Genomic DNA, 23917 nt, shown 5'->3' on the forward strand with positions numbered 1-23917 from the left:
TACTTTTACGTTAGACCCCGAGTAGCGGGTCGGTGTATTCCGAAGTACGGAAGTTATTGTATATAGAGAAAAATAAAGGGTTTTGTATACCCTTCGTCTGTATCCTGTCTACTTACCACAATTAGTGAACATAGCTTTAGTAAGCTCTCTGTTCCGAGTCAGGTCCTTGTATGTTCCCGAAGAAGGTAAGAAGGAACATTGACCCTGATAACACGATAAATTTACTTTCGGCACAGCATTGCATTTCAACAGCTTCTTTTGCGGCAATCCAAGAAAGCGATTTCTCATGTCATCTTCATAATCACTGCACAGAAAATGTTCGCTGCAAATTCTTGCTTTTTTCACATTAATAGAATCCTGTCTTCGACATTTATGTATCCATTCTTTCGTCAAAAGCAAATTGTCCTTGGGGAAAGCATGAAATACAATATCTCTTCCTTTCATATTTCTATAAGTGTTACGGCACGTTGCTACAGCACAAGAAGCCATATTTCATAAAGGATACTTTAAATATAGAATTTAAAAGGAAAACTGAAACTATATATACACAAATTATTTTAAATATTTGCATTATTAGAAAACAAATATGTATGATTAAAATTAATTTGGGATATGCGATCTCCAGAAAATCGTCTCGCAACTGAATGAAACTACAGTTTTAAAGGCGCGAAATCAGAGCAGGTGCAACAGAGATACGTCAGATTACTTCCGGTTCCCCCCCTCTATGAGACTCGCGGCGTCGGTGAGGAGTGGAACAAAGGAATGACCTAGCCCTTCTATTTATCCCTGGCGCTCCATGCTACTTTTTCAATAAAGCTTCTTTTTATCCCTCTGATTTCTCTTTTACTAAGTGTTGCTTACATTACTCATGTCCTTATGTATTGGGGATCTTACGGTATTAAATGTGTTGATTTGGAAAGCTTTTGTACAAAGTTATATTGAAAAAAACCATCTCTTCCGTAATTTTTGCACACCAATGTAATATAATCATCTAGAGGAAAGTGTTATGAAACAAATTTTAGAAATTTTTTTTTTTGTAATTAGATTTGATCAAGCATGTAAGCTTGCTCTTCAGTAAATGATTTGTTGATACCATTAATTCACACATTTGAAAGATATACATGCCAGTTTATATCCAGTTTGGTTAATGTGAAAGTGTAGAAAAAGATAAACAAACCAATATACAGGGGGCACAGTATGATTTTCAGCAGTATTTTGGGAAAAGGAAAAGAAAACAGTATCAGTCATTCCAAATATTTCAAAAACAATTAGTGTGTGAAATGATAAATTATGTAATCCTTTTTACTTTTAATTAATAGCATAAAGTCTTTCAAAAATTGAAATTTATAAATTAGGATTATGTTTGGTGTATGATTAACTTTTTTTTGGTGGTGATGGGAATTGCTTTAATGAATATCATACAGTATGAAAAATTGCAACTCTCTCTTTTTAAAAAAAAAATCATTTTCCATAATACAGTAGAAGAAAGAGAAGATTCATATTATAACTTCCTTTTTTAGGTCACCACATGTTAAACGAGACAGCCAGTCTCAGGTTGTAATTGAAGGCTGGCTGTACAAATTAGAAGGTGGTGCTTTGAAGCAGTGGAAACAACGATGGTGTGTCTTAGCAGATTTTTGTCTGTTTTTTTACAAAGGTGAATTAGTTTCTTGTTTTTTAATAGTATTAATGATTTGATTTTAAAAAGCAAATTTTAATTTTTCTCTGAATTATTTGTATTTAAAATTGGAGTAACTGCGATAATAACTTCATAATTTTAAATAATACCACGAACCCAAAATTATGGACTAAAGAATTGCTCATTGTTGATTTGTACTTGTTTTATTATTTATCTAGCATCTATTAGCTTCATGGAATCATTTTAAAATAAAAATTTTCTCATAATTTCAAGTTTATTGTTATTGCATATTTTCAAATATAATCTGATCCATGTACGAGACAAAAAGTAAGATTTTTGTATAAAAATTTAGCTGAAATTGAAAGATCATGTATAAGCTGAATTTAAGAAACACCCTATAAATCGATTTCACCAAAAGTAGGAGTAGTTGGTCGTCTAACTTAGCTAATGAGCTGAAGGTGAGTACAGTCAAAAGTCGTTAATCTGGACTCGTCGGGACTTCGGCGATTCCGGATTATAGATCATCAGTTTAAATCTGGTAAGATGACATGCAGAAATAACAAAATTTAAAATATGAAACCGTAATTTATGAAATAAAGAACAATTATGATCTAAAGGATATCAAAATTTACAAAAAAAGCTTAATATTTATTTGTTTACTTTATTAAACATTTCTTTCAATGTAAGTTGTTTAAGTTGCTTCGTTTCATGTGCTAATGCTTTCTCTTTAATTCTATTAAACAGACATAATTTCTTGTTTAGTTACATAGTTCCACTGTTCAAGTCCTATAATTGCTTTAAATTATATCAAAGACAGAGTACATGACATGAAATACTACATTTAGTAAGGAATTATAAGCCAAATAAAATAAAAACATCTGCCGTGAAGATAAGGATAGTGCTGACAGATCAACTTCCAATTCATTACGCGCCACGGCGTTCCCCCCCCCCCCCTCCCAGCGTGAAATTGATAAACAGATTTCGGATTTCGAAATATACTTTCGCTTTGTAAATCCTTTACATATTAGTAAATATATATCATAAATTCTATTTGACATAACCCAAAGTTCAAGCTTACTTTTATAAAGTTGCTGTAACAGTCTACAAAAAACAAAAAGCCGGATCCAATTCGAAGATTAAGGAACAACGCAATCTGCAACATTAACTGAATTAGATAATTTTAGCTTAGCTTATACTGTCCGTTATATATTAAACGCACATGTGCACACACATAGTTGCAGCCGTAAAGGTCTTACGCGCCCGCGTAAATGCCTATTCGCGTGTGTCAAAGCGACGCATGCGCAGAAAGTTTGTAGCTTTGAGGTCCGGATTATGGGTGTCCGAATTAACGACTTTTGACTGTACTAAATATTTACACATTTTACACATGGGGCCAAAAATTATTTTTTAATTGTTAAAAAATATCACATCAGCTGCACTGTGGATGGAACTAAAAATAATATCAAGGCAGATGATGATGATGTTAAAATGGTTAAATAGAGTTGCAAAGCCATTCACCTGAACTTATCTGTAGCAGCTAGAGATTTATCAGAATTATTATAAAATTCCGAGTTGAATACTATATATTGAGAAATTTTATTAATGTATATTAGGATTAAAGGAAATAAAGCTACTAATAATAAGCTTTTTTCCAACTGCTACAATTTTTAATATTTTTCAATTATTCATCTTCATGATCAAATTATTTGTATATTGTTTCAAATTCTTACTTAAGCTGATGAGTTAAAAAAAATTGTTAAAATTTTGATACTCTTCTGTTATTGGGATCGTATTCAGAAAACTTTGTATGTGTGTATGCATTTTTTCATGTATGTGTGTATATAAGTATGCACATGCATATGCATTATTTATGCATAATGCAGTACAAAGTCTGTAATCCGGACTCGTCGGGACTTCGGTGATTCCAGATTAGGGGTTTTTCTGGATTATAGATCAATTTAAATCTGGTTAGATGGCATGCAGAAATTATACAATTAAAAATGTGAAACCGTAGTTTATGAAATAAAGAGCAATTATGATCTAAAGGGTATCAAAATTTACAAAAAAAAAAAAAAAAAAAAAAAAGCTTAATATTTATTTGTTTACTTTATTAAACATTTCTTTCAGTGTTAGTTGTTTAAGTTGCTTCGTTTTTGTGCTAATACTTTCTCTTTAATTCTATAAACAGACATAATTTCTTGTTCAGTTACAAAGTTCCATTGTTCAAGTCCTGTAATTGCTGTGCCAAGAATCAAGAATACCGACAAACTTTGTCAATCGAAATGTTTTCGTTTTCAATAACCTCTTTGTCACTTTCTTCACTATCTTAAGTGCGCATGCGTAAAGCATACACACAAAAAAAAAAAAAGTTTGTAGCTTTGAGGTCCGGATTGTAGATCATTCCAGAGATCGCATTCAGAGGACGGGTGATGAGTATACGCATTTTAAGGTGGAACGTTTTTCTGAAGGCCACTAGATGGCATCCTATGTCCATTACTTTTGAAATGAACGCAGTTTTAGGTTTCTGATCTTGAGTTTGATATATTCTGCTTGAATTTGGTATTTTATTCATCAGCTGTTTGAGGGTGGCTGGCGGAGGGAAAGCGTAAACGCAGGTGGGCTCTTTAAATCGCTGTGTGCTAATGAAAACATTCTCGTATCTGATTTATATCCAATTCCTTTTTTTTATTCTATTTTTTGCCTCTACTATGTATGGTCTTTTAGGTTACTGTGTGGAGTTTTTTTACGTTTTGCATTGCCTTCAGATATATTTTTGTTCCTTCTTTTTTTTATTTAGGAAAGCCTCACCTCCAGTCTATTAAGGCGGGAAGGTGTTATTTATCAGAGGAAGAATACCCTAGTATGGTCAGTGAACCATTTACTAACGCAAATGAGAGTACTGATTCATTTTCTAAAGCGTTAAAAAGTGATACTTCTCTGTGCTTTGAGATTTACCACACTCGTTTTCATTTTAAATTTTGTTACTTCTTACTGTAAATAGTCTTTATTGTGTTCTTTTTATTAATTTTAAATTTTATTGATGGATTTTATCAATTAAAACTTTGGAATAATTTGAATAGCACTTCCGAAAATTATTTTAGAAGGTAAGCAATTTTTTAAGTATATTTTCACGGAAAATAAAGAAAAAAAATGTTTTAAGGGCTAATTTTAACATGTATAAGAGCTCAAGTAATAATCTAAAATGATACCAAAAATTACAATGCTAGAAGCGAAACTTTTGTTTTTCTGATTTTTGTTATAAAATTAGGCTTAGCGATGCAAAACCTTCGTCCTGTACGGTGACTGCCTTCGATTCTGTTCCGTCCCGCACGAGCATCTTAAACAAAGGTGCGCCGTCGAGAAAAGGTTAATAAAGAAGCCTATTTGTTGCATTTAAGGGGCTCTGCAATTAATGGGTTTGAAAGTTGCAGTTTGGCTATATGTAGCATATACCATCAGTGGAAGCTGGATACATCTCAGGTGCACTTAAAATCTTCTGTAGCTGGTGGTAGTAGGAGGAGAGGGTTTCAGATTCCATACTAGAAAGTTTTTTGGTTAAAACTGGAGTGCGTTCCACCTCCTGAATAATCCATTATCTTAGTTTCTCATTAATTTATTTCTCAGATTTGTAGATCATAATTTTCATATATGAGGGTGCAAGATAATTTACATTTCAAGTATTTTGTTTTTTATATTTTACTAGGGAACTGCTGTATGGTGTCCATTCTTTAGTGTGCACTTCTAAGTTTGCTAGTCAGTTTACCAACATGACCATCATTATAATGTAGTCAAATTCTATATGTTATTATTTTAGAGAAAATTTTATTATTTGTACTTTTTTAAATGTGTGTATATTGTGTTTAGGGCCACATGAAGAAAAAGTAACATCATCGATTTTGCTTCCAAGCTATAAAATTAACCCTTGCAGTACAGAAGATAAAATATCAAGAAAATTTGCTTTCAAAGTAAGCTTTTTGTTCTGTGTATACTTTATGAAGGAATATTAAACCAGTGTTATAAATAGTTAGTGTGTACTGTTGTTAAATTCCTGTATTTAAGGAATTAATATATTGCTTGTTATCTTATTATTAGTATTGCATTACTAATGCTAATACACTCATGCTAAAAGAATTAGAAACAAACATTGAAAAGGTACGAATGTAAAAAGCGGAATTAAAACATGCAGTTTACATATGAGGTAGGGGTTACATCACCAGACAACCAAAATTAGCATGCAAATAGACAACCAAAATTAGCATAAAACTAATCCCTTAGTCACACCCTAAAGCCTTAAAAAGGAGCATGCTGGACCTATATATCAGTTTGCATGTAGTGATAGTTCTGTTATAATACGAGATATCCAAAGTGGAAAGCATAAGCCAAAGCTACCATCTGCATGATGAAATGCATTGAAGCACTGTTGGGATGGTGCAAGACAATTTGCTGTAGTGAGATAGCTGAATGTGCATCATACTGTCATCAATAGGCTGTGGAATCATTATCAAAGGGCTGTTCATTTTTGGCTTCTAGACACATGTCTTCTATAGAAGACGTGTGTCTGGGAGCCAGAGGATTATACAGATGAATTTTGATTTAACATTTAGAATGATTCCTGAAGTGCAATGATAAGGCACAAGCCAGGGACAGGCTATCAGGCGGCAGTCATTGTCAAAAGGGACTATTACAGAGGAGGAAGCTTGCTTTTATGGGCTGGGATAATGATGAAGGGCTGCACTGTCCTTTACATGGTATCTCATGGCTCCATCATAGCTGTGTGACATTGTGATAAAATTCTACACCATCTTGTGCATCTTTTATTCAAGCAGTGGGTACCGATGCGATATTTATGGACAATAACACCTTGCATAGAGCTGGAATGATGCAGAGTTATCTGGAGAGTGAAACCGTTTCACATCTGCCTTGGCCTGCTGTATCGCCGGACTGATGAATCCCATTAAACATGTATGGGACATATTATGACCATGGACAGCAGGTTGCAGTGTGCTGTCAGGCACCCTCCAGGAGTTCCAACATGCTTTACTACAGGAATGGGCACTAGTGGCATCAAAAGCACTCATTGACACCATTGCCGGCTACTTCGCCGTTGTCAAGCATGCATGAGCCATGACACCTGTCAAGTATGCATCAGTTTTAAATGCTGAGACCTAACTTTGCTCTCTGTATTCACTGCAAGTTAACAACAATAGTTTAGACTTAAAACCTCTGAACTGACACTGATTTTACTGTGCACTGTAAGGGAATCTGAACGAGATCAGATTTTAATGATTGCCCAAAAGGATCTATTAAGGTTTTTTATGCTTTTGCTGAGCTCGTATTCTTCCAGTATACTGTTGCACTCACTTCTGGTAGCTTTATTACTAAACACCATTTTCTTCGACCTTATGCCATCTACAATTCAATAGCAGAATTATAAAAAAATTAAAAGTAGCATAGTAGCATATGTTTAGAATTCCTGATGCAGTGTTAAGTGTTGGCATACGTTTTTCTATTTTTTTCCCTACCTTTTCTCAGTTCATTATATCAGTGTTCAGTTGTCCTAGTTTTTTTTTTTTTTTTTTTTTTAATAGCATTTGTGTGTTACCTTTATTTATTAAATAATCACATCCTTTGCACTTAGCCACATAAAATCTAGTTCAACAGGAAAATCGCGAAATATTTAAAAACAGTGTATCTTAAGAATTTTCAACATACAGTCTCATGATAAAAGTATTTTATTCCATACAGTGTTGCCACTGCTTGCTTTCAGATTGTTGAGTTTGTTAATAAAAAATTATTAAAGTTTTACAAAATTTGAAATACAAAATTCATACTTTCAGGTGCCCATGTTCAGGTGGAGGACAATGTTATTCAAAATTTAATGACTCTAGGTACTGTCATTTTTTCATAAACAAACAACAATCCATTACCACAGGATTGTTCTAGTAAAATATGAAGTCATTCTGACCTGTAGTTTTAAAGTTAGACCATTTTGAAATAGGGTTGCCACGCTACCTGGAAAACTGGAAAAAGTCAGGGAATTCGAAAGTTGACCAAAACATTCAGGGAAAAGTCGGGGAATTTCATATGGCAATCCCCCCCCCAAAAGCGAGTTTTGCACCAACGTTGGAAGCAATCACTTTCTTGGCGAATTATATGTTTCATGTGAACGTCATTCGGGCAGCTGGCATAGAGCCAATTTTCGCAGCTCCAATTAGATTGTCTTTTAGAAAGGCAAAGCAAGTTTCCAGCAACTTTTTGTTTCCAGTAACGTCATTCCATGTGCAGTGCATGTTTAACTAAAGAAAATACGTATTTTCGTAAAAGAACAAAATCGATTTAATCCTAGTATATGGTACTATGGAGGTTCATGCATTCTATTCTAACCTGCATCTGCGGTACACACGGGATTTGGCGAGCAGTAAACGGGTAATTTTGGTGTTGGTGACAATTTTCAAAATTTTTCCAAGGGCATAAAGTGTATACTACTAGGATTTTACCGCAAAATCTTTTAAACCCCCTTTTTTTTCCTTTTTAATTAAGGCCTCATTTGTCATTTTGCAGTAAAATAAAAAATTGTAATTAGTCATCCTGGCTAACCATCTAATATAACTATATTCTCTAAAATGTCATTGATTATTCCAATTCAGTTTTAAAGTTTTTTTTTTTTTTTTTTTTTTTTTTTTTTTTTTTTTTTTAATGTTACCCATATTATTTAATGTTGCTTCTTCCCTCTAAGTTGATTTATTAGTAGTAAATAATACTTTCAAATTTCAGGAAATTTTCCCTGTCATAATTCTAAAACTAATTCTATCAGTATGATGACATACTATCATGAAATTTAATGCACATATTATTTATTTATCTATGCTGCTGAATAAATATAAAATGCCTGAATTTATTTAAAAATATCATTAGATTTCTTTCTTCTTTTAGTTGCAAAATGTCAACAAAAAAAAAAAAAAAAAAAAAAAAAACGTTTTTTAATCCAGATTGGGCATCTTCTGTGGAAAAAACTCCTATTATAGTTATAAAAGAGGGGATTATATACATACATATAAATAATCATATGTAATTGGTAAATTTTTGTGTTTTTAAGTGGTAACATAATTTACCTTTTAGAACAGCTATTGGGCATTATGCGAAATAGACTGGAATTTTTTTAAAACACACCTGGAAAACCTGGAAAAGTCAGGGAATTTCATTCTCCCGTTTGAGTGGCAACCCTGTTGAAATCGCAGCTTGAATTATAATCACCATCTATAAACAGATTATATGGTTTTACAAATAAGGTTTTTATAATTATAGCTATTTTCATTAGACTCAAATTATTAGATAAATGTTTTAGGTAAATCATAAGCTTCTTCAGGTTAGAAGAGATAGAAGCTCCTAAAGCAGTTCTCTAAATATTTTAGCTTGAAACTTGCTCATCATTTTTTACAGTAACAGTTAAAAATCAGATTAACTAAGAGGAAACTAGGAAAATTAATGTAGTGCAAGAGATTAAAAAAAGTACATCAGAAATGCAGCTTGTTTAGTCTTTTACAGCAATCGCTTGCTTAATTAATTAATCTTGGTAAAATGCTATATCTAATCAAATAGTGTTAATCAAATGTACAGGGTGGGTTTGGGGAATTAACAAATTTCTTTTCAAGGTGTAGTGAAGAAAGTTGTGCCAAATAAGCAGATTGTCAGACAACTGAAGCAAACCATTAGATGAGGTTGAATAAACTGGTGTAGAATTCTCATATTTGTTCCTAGAAAATCTGCTATGGCCATTTTCACATTATCATTTGATTCTAGTTGTCCTTTTAAGGAGCGTTCACATAATGATTTAAACATCATAGCTGTCGTAGTTATAAAATGTAAATTAGCTTCATTAGATGAGCGGGGTCTAAATTGCAGTCAGTTAATAAGGATAAATTTGTGCATGTATGAATGTATATGCAAGCCTTCTACTTGCTTACTTCATTATGATCGGTGTGAAAGCCTTGTACTTGCTTCATTATGATCAATCTTTGTGAGATCAATCCTTATGCCATCTGGGTGTAAGGTTGAAAAATGTAGAACATTTTATGCAAAATTGTTGCATTAGTTTCTGGATGCAGTAAGATCTAGTTGCCCATCAATGAAATTCTTCTTGTGCCACTTATGAACATTAAGCTAGTTATGTAAACACTCCCTAAGAAAGCTTTTTATTGAACTAAAGTCACATGAAGAGAGAAATATGGGGACTTTTAGGAGGGCAGTTGATATTCAAGCATTCATATGATAGTCTTTCATTTAAAATGCCCCCCCCCATCTCCTAGCATTGATAATACATGGGCATATGTTATTATGCAGAAAGATAACTTACTGTATTAATTACAGTGTTTGTGCAGGTACATGCCCTTTAATTTCATATCATGGATATGTCATAATATTCTGCCTGGTCCTTTGAATTCTAGAAAGAAGGCAGTCTTGATAGTCAGAGGAACAGAATGATTAGTGTCTTCCTGATACCTTTCTGTTGAATTTCTTGTGAGAAAGTGAAAATAAATAAGACCTTAACTTGGCTTATAACTTGAATTCAGTAACATAAAAGATAACATAATTTTGTTGTATATGGTGGTATGTAGTAATAGGACTGCCATTGTTTTGTATACTTTGAGTTCTGATATTTGTTCACATAATTCTTATCAAATACCTTACCAGTCTCATGCATTCATTAAAGATCTAATATGCAGCCTTGGCCAAAAGTATTGGGCATTTTATAATGATGCATTTATTTAAACCAAACTTTAAGTATAAACCAAACTACGTTTTTTTTTAATGTAAGCAATATTTATTTAATTATAGAAGTAATTCTGCTTGACATACTGACTACTAGTTTACAACATTCTTCCATATTTATGCCATTTTAAACTTGTTCAAGATCAATTTCAAGGGAATCTTTGGGTGTTATTTGAGTATTTTGAAAAATTTCCCTTTAAAAGACTCCACAAATGTTCTGTTAAATTAAAATCTCGGTCTATCTAAAACATCAATTTTATTATTAAGAATCCACTACTTTGAAATCGCTGATTTGTGGGATGGTGTATTATTTTATGGAAATTAACTGTATCCTTGTATGTATCACTGAATAATATTTGAAAGGATGGTTCTCGAGTCATTTCAAGAGCATTGATATATTTTGGCTATTCATGTGGCTTTACAATCCCGCGAACGGGCTGGCTGCATGGGCGTTTTCGTGGTTTTCCCCATGTGTAACGTGTATACGAGCCAGTTTCCCTTAGAAAGTCCTCCACGAAGGCATCCCTCCCCTTAGGCAGATAGCTCTCGTGTGCTTTGCCATAATTAAATACACACACCATGTGGCTTTACAAATGTACATTTTGCCTACACCATTGAGACTGCCGTACAACCCCAAATGGTAATATTGCCTCTTTCGTGTTATGCAGTAGAAACTATACACTCTGTGTTACATTCTTCACTATTTTTTTACCTCATGTACGATGTAGTAGATGTATCAAATATCTAAAAGTTGGGAGGAAATGATATTGTTTAAGCTACTAGTTTGTAATTTCAAATATTTTGGATATCTTTGAAAGATTATTTTTGTGGAAACTGAAGCAAAACATTTTATCTGAAAATTTGAGTCCTCAGGGGGAAAATTCTCCGTCTTCAAACTATTTGTGTGTAATAAAACCACAAATGTTAATCTCAGTAATAAGCAATGGTTTTCAGAAAAAAAATTTTTTTTTTCCACTGAGAATCACGGCTACTCTCTAAATTTGCAACCTTTCAGATTATGTCCTGAAAATCTGTCACAGTTCTAACACTAATTGGGTCTCCAGTTTCCCCTGATAATTCTGCTACGAGTTTATGATTCCTTAAGATTTTTTCCCTTCAGTTTCTTATTGTTTAATTTTTAAACAACTTAAATTACATTTCCACACTGGTCCTAGTCAGTTACTTATTCACTGAGAGTATCTGATATTGATGATTACCTTGCACATCTCTTCACTAAAACGAAGGATGCTATTGAATTCATCAGTATTTAACTTGAAGTTTAAAATATCAATGAATTCTTAATCTAACTCTTACTAGTCATTTAGTTGAAGTGAAAACATCATGTTTACTTTAATTTACAAGAATAACAAATTTTAGACTTAAAAAAAAAAAAAAAAAAAAAAAAAAAATTCTCTTGAATTTGTTATTTTTTTAAATTAAAATCATTTCTGTTTATTACAATGATAAATTTTAATTATTGCCTTGATAAATTCTGATATTTTTTGCTGACATAAAATTAAATTTTTCTGTGCCAGCTCTGATATATTTTGTTTAAAGTAGAATATTCTGTCTGAGGTACAGTGAAATTATCCTTTTATTAATTCATTTAGATATTTTCTTTGAAATCTTGAGAAAATTTAAAATGCTGATCATTAATTTTAAAAGATTTAAATAATCAGAACCAATTAATCGGAGTACAAACTGTTAAAAAGCTACTAAAGACTGTCATTTTGGAAAATCCAACTATATTTATCTGTATATTATTTGTCCTCTATGTGACTGTCAATAATTTATTGGTAGGAAAGTATAAGATTATTTTTTCTTTTTAATGAAGCTTTTCAAAAACTTTTAATCAACATAAACACTTCAATGTCTATGTTAATTGTCTTGAAAAAGTTGCATGATATTGTTACGTTTTTCTCTTCCTTCACGTTCATACAGGGTTCGTAAATTTGGAGTGAATAACGACGACACTTGATGAAGTATCGAAACACACTTTATTTAGACAATATTGTCAGGACAGCTCCAAAACATGGTTTACAGTCGTCGATGAACTACTATAAACACGCTGACACGATCAGCGACACAGCCTTCAGGTTATCAGGCTGTCACGGTGGAGACAGCTTCCTGCAAAACACCCGACTCTACTTTCCGGAGTACAACTCCCGACTCTGCTTGGTCGTTCTCGGAACTCCACGTACTCTCGAGACTCTCCACGCTACAACTCATGATGCACTCGACGACACACAGAGCACAGCTCCTGACTCTCGGTTCAGTCCTTTCCAGAACTCAACACGCTCTCTCGACGATACACTAACCGTGACTCCTTCGGTGAACTTGACGACCCACTCGGTACTCGTTGCCCGGTTGTCAACTCGATCGACTCCACAAGGATTGACTCGCTAGTCGAGACACACTCTCGATGAGGGACACACACTGACTGACTGCTGATCAGCAGGGTTTATATAGCTTTCGGCCTGTGTTCGAGAACATTCTGGGCTAAACTGGTAAGAATTTGTTCCAGAAGGTTCTCCATCCGTCCATGGTATATCGCCAATTTTGTCGCCAAATGGGGCAACCCTAAAACTGTTTTGCAGGAAAGCCATCTTATCGCACCTGTACATTTCATAGCAATATTTTTCTCAGCATTAAAGTGCTAAAGTTATACTGAAAAATTTTGAAAACATGCATATTACTTAATAATTATATTGTAATGTTATTGTGTAATGTAAACATGTATATTATTTAGTGAAACATGATTCATATTTAAAATGCTAGGCTGAACATCAGAATATGAAAACATATTATTTTGCTGCTGAAGATAAAGAAAGTATGAAAAGGTGGATGAATGCTATGTCTTTAGCTTCTATAATGCAAAAGTTTGTGAAGTAAGTAATTTCAAATTGTGATATTTCAACCGCCTAAAAATATTTTTTATATAATTTAGTTTATAAAACCTTTCATGATATTTTGACATTTTATGTAATAAATTATTTATCCTACTGCAAATTATATTTTATTAATTCAGTATAGTTTATAAAGAAAATGGGCTATGTATTTGCTATTTTTGATTACATAAAAGTAAAGTTATTCGATCAAATAACCAGTTAGCTTGATTTATTTGCTTATGGATTGGGAAAAATGAAAACCTAATTATCATTATCATTCTATCATCTCTGACATGCAGCTAATGCCATGATATCAGTCTAGGATAGTGGTTCTCAACCTTTTATGCCTCTTTCACCCACCACCTTTCACCATTGCTAGATGATCACTTCTCTTCTTTTTCAAAGCTCGAAAAACACAAATACATTCTTTAAATTTAGACTATTTGAAATGTGCTTTGTAAATTAAACTTATCATTTAAATGTGTTTTATAAATTAAACAAATCATTGATCTCATTTAAATGAAGAAATATTGATAAATACCAAAACTTGAATAAAAGTAGTTTTTTTATATTCATAAACTGAAACTAAATACTTTACAGGATATGAAAGACTGACAACATTCCTCTCCGAAACTTTGAATTTCCTCCTTTTCAAGGTTTTGTATAATTCAAAGTTGATTTCAATGTGTATCCATTCAAAATAGTCTGTTTTTTTGTGCTGAAATATCATCTGGAAAAATTTTTGAAGTAAAGATTTTTTGGCCATCTTGAAGTGGCAGATTACAGAACTTTCAAAATTGATGATTGTTATCATCTGGAAATAATTTTTAAAACTTTGGAACTAAAACAAAGTCGTAGAAGAAAGTGAATTGCTTCTCAAGATTGATTTCTATTTATAGTTATCTGCTACAACATGAGCTTGATTCTCTGCAGTCAGAGTTCATAGCTGTTTTTTCATTTTGGTAATTTCTGATTATCCACATCTCTCATTGAAAAGTCGTAAACTCATTGGTTGCTTTGGAGACCATTCATGAACTTGTTGGTGACTAATTTATTATTTGTTTTATTTATTTATTTTGGTGACTAATGCATGAAAGATAACAAGCATTTTCAAAATGGCAGACTGCTAAGAAATCAATACAAAAGCAATCGGTTAATAAAATTCAAGAAACATCAGTAATTAAACACTTACCATTTTCAAGAAATCCATCTCTTTTGTGTTGTTGCTTTCTCCATATGTACAGTGATTTGTTTTTGCCAAAATAAATAAATAAAGCACCAGTACAAACTCAGCATTGTACAATTTCAGGATTATGCAGTGACCAAAACAGATGGGCTATGCACATACATTGGCTGACACATAATTACTTTTTGGCGATATCGTTAGTTGCCATGCAACTATTTTAGCAACATACTGCATTTCCCTCTAAATACTTTTTTGTAGTTCTTCAGTGGAGTTACAGATAATCAGAAGATACCAAATTTTTTTGTTCCATGGCAAATTATGTAATTAATGAGAAGAGTCTTTTCGCCAGAAATCCAGCATTTGTGTTTCAGTAACTTCTGAACAAAATGCTTGTGTAAATTCAGTACAAGAATATCAGAGCTGGATATAACAATGGACTAGTGTTCAATGAACACTGTTGGCAGTTTGGTGCCAAATTTTTATTTAAAATGTGCACTCTTGCCAGGCATTTATATTAAATTCATTGTAATCATTATAGCAGAAACACTTTTATTTTTTATTTATTTATTTATTTATTTATTTATTTATTTTTTTTTTTGTAATTTCATTAACAATGAGTCATTTTTGAAATATGAATTCTTTTGTTGTGAATTTCTAAATTCATCACCTTATGAACATTTTAGTGATTTTAAGATCAGTTTATCTACAAAACTTCTAATTTAATGATTTGCATATGTTGTATTGATTTTTTTAACAAATATAATAATGTTGTTACTGTGTTATTAAAATAAGGATTGTTCGAATAATGCTTTTTAAATTCTAATAGAGATAATATATTGCAATTATGTTTTTTTGGGGAAAGGTATGAATATAAAACATTTTAATTTTCCTCTGTCTTGTAAAATGTCTTTTCTTTATATTTTGATGATTTTTGAATATCTTGAATCTTAAGTTTAAACAAGATGATAAATATATAGCACAATTTCCAAACTGCTTAAAAGCAGATAAGTTATTGTTATCATATTAGAGTTAATTTCATGTCGAATTTTTCATTTTTTTTTCCATTATAAGAGTTTTCCTCTGTGTCATTGTGTCGAAATATTCAAATATGGGCCACTTTTATCTGTAAAATTTACATGTTGCAATTTTTTAAAATTTGTTCATATGTCTTCCAATTTTTTAACAAAGTTGGTAAGTAAGGCAAATCAGATCCAAAATACATCTTTTTCGATGTAGATGTATTTGTGAATCTGATTTTACTATTATGGATGATGTGTCCACATTAAGCAAAGTTATGTGATGAATTTCTTAAGCAGCAGTTCATGAATAAACTGATCAGACAGATCTTTTAATTTGAATCCTGTAGAATATATGAGACATTCTTAAAGAGCTGTTGCATGCCAAAATTCTTCACGAGAACTTAATTCCTTTGTGACCTTATTGGTAGAGGAGTGGAAGAGTAAAAATAACTCCCCCAAATTCTAATTAACCATCATACTGAGAGCCTATCAGCGGCCGAGCGGTAAAGTCGCTGAACGACCGTTCGAATCCCGCGAATGGGCTGGCTGCATGGGCATGCGAATGGGCTGCTTCCCCATGTGTAATGTGTATAGGAGCCAGTTTCCCTTAGAAAGTCCACCTGTTGTTTTAATTTTATTAATTTCATAATATAATTATTGGTTATGTATTTTTGTCATACCTTGATATATGTCTAAGTATGTCTAACATGGCTAAATATGTCATCCTGTATGGGCAAAAAAAAAAAAAATTTTTTTTCCCTTCTTATACAACATTACATTCTCTATGGGAAAAAAAAAACATTTTTTCCCCTTTGTATGCAACATTTGTTTGGAATACAACTTGAGTTCAGTGGATCATGACTGTGTGCATTACACTTATTTACCTCTATCGAGACAATGCTATGATTGCCCAAGAGCATCATTATGCCTGTTGCTACTATTCAGTAAATGAAACGCATGTTAAATGTGAAATTTTCAATTGAGTTTATGTATTTTTGCATAATTTTTTTGTAATTTCATTAACGAGTTTTAGGAAAGTTAATGAGAATATTGGAGCAATAAAGAAATTTGTTAGGATCACTGTAAAGGTGAAAAAAGACATTGTTGAGAAGTATGAAAATGACTTGTATATCCAGGACTTGGCTTTTGCGTACCATATGCCATATAAAATGTCTATGATTGCAAAAACCAAAGGCTTGCCTAACATTGCAAAGGAAATGAAATTGATTACCAAACAAAGCCCAGAGACCTTAGAGCATGTTGAAAACTTGCTTTTTATCTGGATATTAGAAAAACATATATGTATGAATATGCAGTGCTTATAGAGTATATGTTTCAACCACTGTATTTGTATTTTAGTATTAAACAATATTAAAACAAGAATAGAATTATTTTATAAGAACAGACTAATTACTTTTTTTTATTGAAAAATTTCATTTAGTATTATACATCCACATATTTGGAACAAAATAATGATGTATATCAGGGTACTGCTGTATTCAGTTTTTTGTGTTTATATGTTGTAATGCTATAAGTTCATTCAGTTTTATTCAAAAATTTTAAGAATTTCAGAAGTTTCATTTATTGAAAAATAATTCTAGATATTAGTGTATCGCAAAAAAAAAAAAAAAAAAAAGTTCTTGCAACGTGTATATTGGTATATTTTATTTGTATACTTAATCATATTAAGAAATTATATAAGGTGTATTTTAAAACATTTATTTTATTTTTTCATCTATTGCAGATCAGAAAATTTTGATGCTACTTTTAGCTCTGCTAGCAATGATGATGAAGAATCAGGATTTTCTTCATATCGCTCCAGACGTTACACTAGCCACAAATTAAACTCTACGTATGACCCAAGTTTTATTCATGAACCTTTAAAGCAAAGATCAAACAGTTGTGGTGATAGAATGGGAGAAGTGTACCTTGGAAGTGATGATAAGTATCCAAATACATTTAAAAGTATTCCATCTCATTTGTACAAAGCATCTTGCACTCCACATGATGCTCCTAGACGACAGCCTTTGTATGCAAATGCTCCTCCAAAGCCAAAGCGGCTAACTCAGTCTGAAGGTTTTCCCATATATCCTAATGAGTGCTATGACACACGAGATAGCATGTCTTCATCACAATATCATTGTGAAATGCAGAGCAGTAGAATACACTCTGGTCATCAGAACCAAAATGCTAAAACATATCTTCCTATGGAAACAAATGTATCACATCCACCAAACCAGGATATGGATTATAGATCTGCCCCAAAAAACATCGATCATGCTTTTGCTCAAAATGCAGGTGTTGAACATTTTTCTGATGTGTACAAAAATCAACCACCTAGACCTCATTCTGCAGATTTCTTGGAACGGGACTCAGAGTGCCACGTACCCCCTGATACTGTTAAGTGTTGTGAAAATTTGCAGCCTCAGAGACCAAAATCTAGCCTAGAATGTTATAATCGATATGTGGATTCTGAAGAGGAAGATTTTGATGATTATCGGAAGGCTGTCAGGGTTCAAGCTGATAACTTATATGCTAATAAGAATTTACTTAAACCTCGTTACTCTCGTGTACCTGCACAAGAAACTTGTATTTCTACGTCTGATCAGAAACTTAACATCCATTATGTAGGCAATAGTTATTTTAGGAATAAGGATTACATGCCATCATCTTATCGAGCAAAAAGTATTATGAACGAACAGCCTGATGTTTGCCCCCAAACTACCCAATCATCTTACCCTCAAAATTCTAATATACAGACCAGCCAATCCAAATCAAGAAAGTCGCGTGAAGAGTCTATGCAGAGGTTACTTGAGTGGAAGCAAAGAATGCTACAATCTCCTCTTTCTAAAAGAAATCATTTGCAGTCAAATTCATCATCTGATACAAGTTCTCCAATGAATTCCCCGTTAAAAACTGGTATGCAGAATCAATATCAGAAGCAAGTTAGGAAGGAGTTGGAATCTCATGAGGCAGAATTACGTAAATATGCTTTATCTGGTCATAATAAGTATAGTTATTCTTCCCCAGAGCCAAATTCTCAGCCATATGCTTGTAAAGTGTATAATAATTATATGTCAGGAAAACAGTATCAAAATCAACAGGTCTGTGATTCAAAAGTGCCCAGTTTTGACTATGAAAGTCAAGGAGACTATTATACAGTTTCTAAACCTGTACAGACTAATTCTAACTTGAGTATGAATGACTCACGTGTTTGTATGACTGAAAACATTTGTCAAGAAAATTTGATGTATTGTGTTGACTCTGAAAACAATGAAATATTATTTTCATATGATGACAATTCATTTAGCAGTTGTAATATATCTAAAACACTCCAAAACAGCCATTACCCTCCTCAAATGCATTCCTTTAGCACAATGCATAATGTAAGTGATATTGGCAATGAAAGTCAAGACTTGAGTACACAAGATGGATGTAATTCATCTGAACAGTTATCTGTTAAAGATGAGTATAAAAAGTTCAATAATTCTCAAGAAATGCTAGGTAAGTTTTCACCTTTCATTATTTAAAAAAATAGTGTTAAAACATTTAAGAAGTTTTTGAGTGTATTGAAATTTAAAAAAAAAATTAATACTAGCTATGTGGTAAAAACAATTATATTAAATACTTTCAGTGACGGAGTTTGATTCTGTACTGATAAATATTGAAATGATTTATAATTAAATACTGAATATAAGTTTCATTGTTTAATTACTTTAATCATCGTACTTCTGAACTTCCATTTTTGTAAAAATAATAAAAGATTGTTCATCTAAGTGCACTTGTTCGGCACATTTATTTTCCTAGGTAGTCTAAAATTTAAAATTATAGAATTTTTAAATCTGTGTTTCTTTAAATTAAGTGCCTTGATTTTAATTGTCATTGACCAAGCTCATTAAATTGTAATAGACTGCTGAACCATAAAAGAATATTTAGTTCTTTCTGGTTTTCCAAACTTCTGCAGAAAAAAAATCAGCAGTGCACTTTCTCATTCACCTGCCAACTTGGTGTTACACAGGTCTCAACTCTCCCCAAAACTGTAGGACTCCAGATTTTTCATTAGGTCTCTGGATCAACCAGTACATCACAAAATCTTCCAGTATTTGATTTTAGCCTTTACTTTTGAAAGTGTTTTCCAGCAATAATTGAAATTTATTGACTTATGAAACTTATATTTTGCAAGTTTCAGTCTCCTACCTCTAGTGATTTTCAGCATTAATTTTCTTGTTAAATTTTATTTCATCTGAATTGTCTTAATCTGTTATAAATATCTGTATATATTCATATGAAGATTCAACTAATATTTAATCAGTTAATATTTGTATTTAATTTTGTTTTATATCAATATGTGTTACATTATTAAGTTTAACTACTCAATAATTTGTACATTAGTCATTAATTTTATTTTCAGTTGTATTTAAATCTTCCTTAGGATTTCCTCAGTTTAAAGGTGTAAGAAAATTACAAAATGAAATTAACCCCAAATCATAGAATTTAGGGTATATAGTTAAATATTAATATATTTTCATCAGAATCAGGTTAAAAATAGTTGAATAACTTGAGTCATGCATTATAAAGCAAATTTAATCCACTTTAGAGTTCTTTTGAAGTGGTGATAGCATGCAGTGTGCAAAACTCCTGGAAACTGCTGTTTTTCATATTTCAAGGTTGGCAGCTATGTTGTTAGTTTTTACATTCCGTATACTTTTTTCTTGTTACAAATTGTAATTGACTCTAGAAATTGCTTGCTAGTGGAAAATCATTGTATTTCTTTGGAACCACTGCTAACTTTGTGCTCTGATGTTTTTTAACCCTCTGAGCACCATGACCGGCTTAATCTGGTCATGAGGTTTTTTTGTCACACGGTATATATTAGCTTATAATTTAAGATATTTTGATTCCTTACTATCTTTAATAATATAAATGTCACCTTAATGAGTCTAAGTTTATGAAAATAGAGACTAAATATACAAATTTAGATAATAAAGGCCCTTTAAGGAGATGAAGAAGTCCATTCAGCAGCATACTGGGTTTGAATGAGGCCATGTAACAAGGCTGTAAGAAGGTGGATTTTTTTCACGTTATTACAGAGACTTGTGTATCCACTGTGCATGTATGTTGACAACAATACTCGTGGAACGGTACTATTTCAAATGGCCGGGGTCCAGCTGCATACGTGATGCCACTCAAAGGGAACACTGCAATATTCACCGTATGTCTCTGTTGCATCACAGCAGCAGACATTTGAGCATTTGCTGGCATCAGTGCTGTCAAGCTACAGCTCATTCTAAGCCACAGTGGAGATTTGTTGTATTATGAGATAAGCTTCCCCGCAAAGCAGGTGTAAGGTTGCCATAAAATGGTAAGTGAAGCCAGGGTTGCCACATTTAGCAATATGCCATGGACGGATGGAGAACCTTCTGGAATAAATTCTTACCGGTTTAGCCCAGAATGTTCTCGAACACAAGCCAAAAACTATATAAACCCTGCTGGTGCAGATAGTTAGTGTCTCGAGTTAGTTAGTCTGTGTGGAGTCAATCGAGTTGACATTCAGTCAGTGAGTGCCGAGTGGGTCATCGAGTGCATCGAAGAGTCTCTTAGTGTATCGTCGAGAGAGTGTGTTAAGCTCTGGGAAGGACTGGACCAAGGAGTCTGGAGCTGTGCTCTGTGTATTGTCGAGTGCGTCGTGAGTTGTAGCGTGGAGAGTACTCTGGTGCTTTGCAGTGAAGTTGTTTCTGCTGTTATATCCTGATAACCTGAAGGCTGTGTCGCTGATTGTTCCAGTGAGTGTATAGTAGATCTTCGACAACTGTAAAACATGACTTTGGAGCTGTCCTGATTAATATTGGCCAAATAAAGTGTGTTTCGATACTTCATCAAGTGTTGTCGTTATTCACTCCAAATCTGCACGAACCCTGTAACGTACGAACATACCAAAGGAAAAAAATAATGCAGCAATATTATATTCACTTCCTTGTAGTTATTGATTTTGTTTCAAATTTGAAATTCTGATTAGAATAGTTTTGATATATATAGAATTTTAATCTGTTACATCATGTCTGTGATTTTATATATATATATATATACACTGTGTTGCAAAAGATATATGCACCCAAAAAGAATTGAGCCACAACTATGAAACCTGGCAGTAGTATAGTATTCGAGTAGATAAATAAATGAATAAAAACTGGGGTGAAAAAAATTTTATGTACAAGTAGCAGTACAGAGAATGTGAAAATCAATAGGTGGTAAAGCCACCCCAGGCAGCTATACAAGCAATACTCGGTTGGCATGGAGTCTGCTGGTGTTGCCCAATGACCCTATACTACAGATTGTGCCACAAATGGATGGGATATATTTATACTCGGCTGGAATTTGCATTCCCAACATCTCCCTCACATACTCGATAGATGACAGGTCTGGAGACTTGCCTGCAGTCGAGCGCATTAAAACATTGAAGACATTGTTGGGAAAGTTGTGCTGTTTGTGGCCGAGCATTGTCCTGCTGGAAAGCTGAATCTGGACGACGTGCTACCATAGTCAGTACTATCAGCTGCAAAGTGTTGTAAATGTATCTGTGAGTAGTCAGAGTACCTTACAGCATGACTAATGATGAGCGACTATCCCAGCTGATCATTCCCGAGACTGTGACACCTTGTATTTTGGTTGTGTGCCACTCGGTAACAAAATGGTACCCTGGATTGTCCACCTCTGTCTCCAGACATGGACGCAGTGGTCATCAGCATTGAGAGAAAAGCATAATTTGTCGCTGAAGATCAGATTTCCATATTGCTTTGACCAATTTGCTTTCTGATCCACCTGTTCGACAAACTGCCCTCTTTTACTTGTGTGATGCAACCCATTTCAAAGCCTGACAACTGTTTGTAGAGCCATCAAGTGCATCTTTCTTTACAGTGCTGTGTATCCAAGCTGTAAGTGTAGTTGTAAATGCTTATCACTCGTCACACCTGCCGTTTTACATTTTACCAGATGCACACTTCAGATACACATTGTATCGTTTCACAATGCAGATGGGTGCGTGTAATTTTTTGCAACAAAGTGTGTTTATAGTCATGTAAACTATGGCAAGTTAAAAGTATAATCAAATATGAATTGTTATATTTATATATTATAATTAATTATGAAATTGTTATAATTATGTATTGCAACAGGATGGCAAAATTATAATTACATTTTGCGTTATTATCTAGTATGGTACTTGGTGATTTTCTAGTACTGTGCCTTGGTGCAAGTCTGTTTATAGATATGCCTTGGTGATAAAATCTGTTTATAGATATGTGTGTATATATATATAAATTTTTGGCAAATATAGTTTGATGGTCTTATTGAAAATGGAGTGTAATATTGGTATACTCTGCAGCTTGTTTTGGCCTCCATAGAAACTCTTAACATGCAAGAATGCAACTTCAGTATTTTATTGATCCCCACATAGGTTCCATTATTTGTATCTTATGTTTGAAATTGTCACTTAAATAAGTAAAGAAACTATCTTGATCTTCTCATATCCCCCCCTCCAAAAAGAGAGAATATTTGAGAAAGGAAATAATAATTTCAACTTTTTAAAAAAAAATTCCAGATTTAGATTCTAGAGCTCCAAAACGCTTGCAAGAATTGGTCGCATAGTATTTTTGGCATTGTATAGCCAGGTAGATGACATATTATACATATGTATTATAAGTTTCTGCATTTAATTAACATTTTTACTATTTTCAGATACAAGTAATTCTTCTGCTGTTGAATTACAGGCTACTGCTTATTCATCTGATGATGAAGGTAAGCCATTGCTTATAACATTTTAAAATTTTTTAAAAGATACAAATTTAGATTTTAATATGTGATGATTAGTGCCAAAAATTTTAACTGATTTTAGACACCAGGTTTCCATTAAAATTTATGGTCCTTGATTAAAAAAAAAAAGCATATTTTATTATTCTTTATTTCTTACATTCTGTTTTGGTGCATTCATCGTAATATCTTTTGTACCATTTTTCATGAAAGTTCTCTGTTCCAGATTTTCCTTTTTGAGTGATGTTTTAAAAATGTATTCTGTGGAAAAAATTATAATATCTTTTGAGTTAAATTTTATAACGGCATAGTAGAAAAAAACTGCAGCATCAAGTTTGATTTACTGTATTGTATTGTGCCATCTTTGGTTTAAAGTTGAAGTCAGAAGAATTCAAATATAGAATTTTTAACTTTTTGACTGTAGTTTTCTTGTTCATATATTTAAGAAATGATGTGCAGTAAATTGTGTTATTAAATAAACAAGAATTTAAAAACAAGAGTTAGAAACAAGAATTTAGTGAAAGCTTAAAGAGCTAGTGAATTTGAAAACATCTTTTAGATTAGTATTAATTTTATAGTTTTATCTCATAAATACTGTGTCTCACATTTG

The 23917-nt window shown here is 32.7% G+C and overlaps 1 protein-coding gene across 5 annotated transcripts in view; it reads left to right on the plus strand.

Annotated features, from left to right (window-relative positions):
• LOC118198148 (uncharacterized) overlaps positions 1 to 23917 on the plus strand; it is a 146369-nt gene that overhangs the window by 13926 nt on the left and 108526 nt on the right. For all 5 annotated transcript variants that reach the window (XR_015041113.1, XM_085816636.1, XM_085816632.1 and 2 more), the window contains exons 3-7: positions 1521 to 1657; positions 5504 to 5604; positions 13187 to 13296; positions 17246 to 19005; positions 23236 to 23295. Coding sequence is in view for 4 of the 5 variants with exons in the window: in XM_085816636.1 (XP_085672762.1) it covers positions 1521 to 1657; positions 5504 to 5604; positions 13187 to 13296; positions 17246 to 19005; positions 23236 to 23295 (2168 nt within the window). In the remaining variant the exon portion in view is untranslated. The remainder of the gene's footprint in view (positions 1 to 1520; positions 1658 to 5503; positions 5605 to 13186; positions 13297 to 17245; positions 19006 to 23235; positions 23296 to 23917) is intronic.

This window comes from Stegodyphus dumicola, chromosome 5 (genome assembly GCF_044657685.1).
Source record: "Stegodyphus dumicola isolate Sdum_Otavi_A_Nest chromosome 5, ASM4465768v1".
Classification (NCBI taxonomy): Eukaryota; Metazoa; Arthropoda; class Arachnida; order Araneae; family Eresidae; genus Stegodyphus; species Stegodyphus dumicola.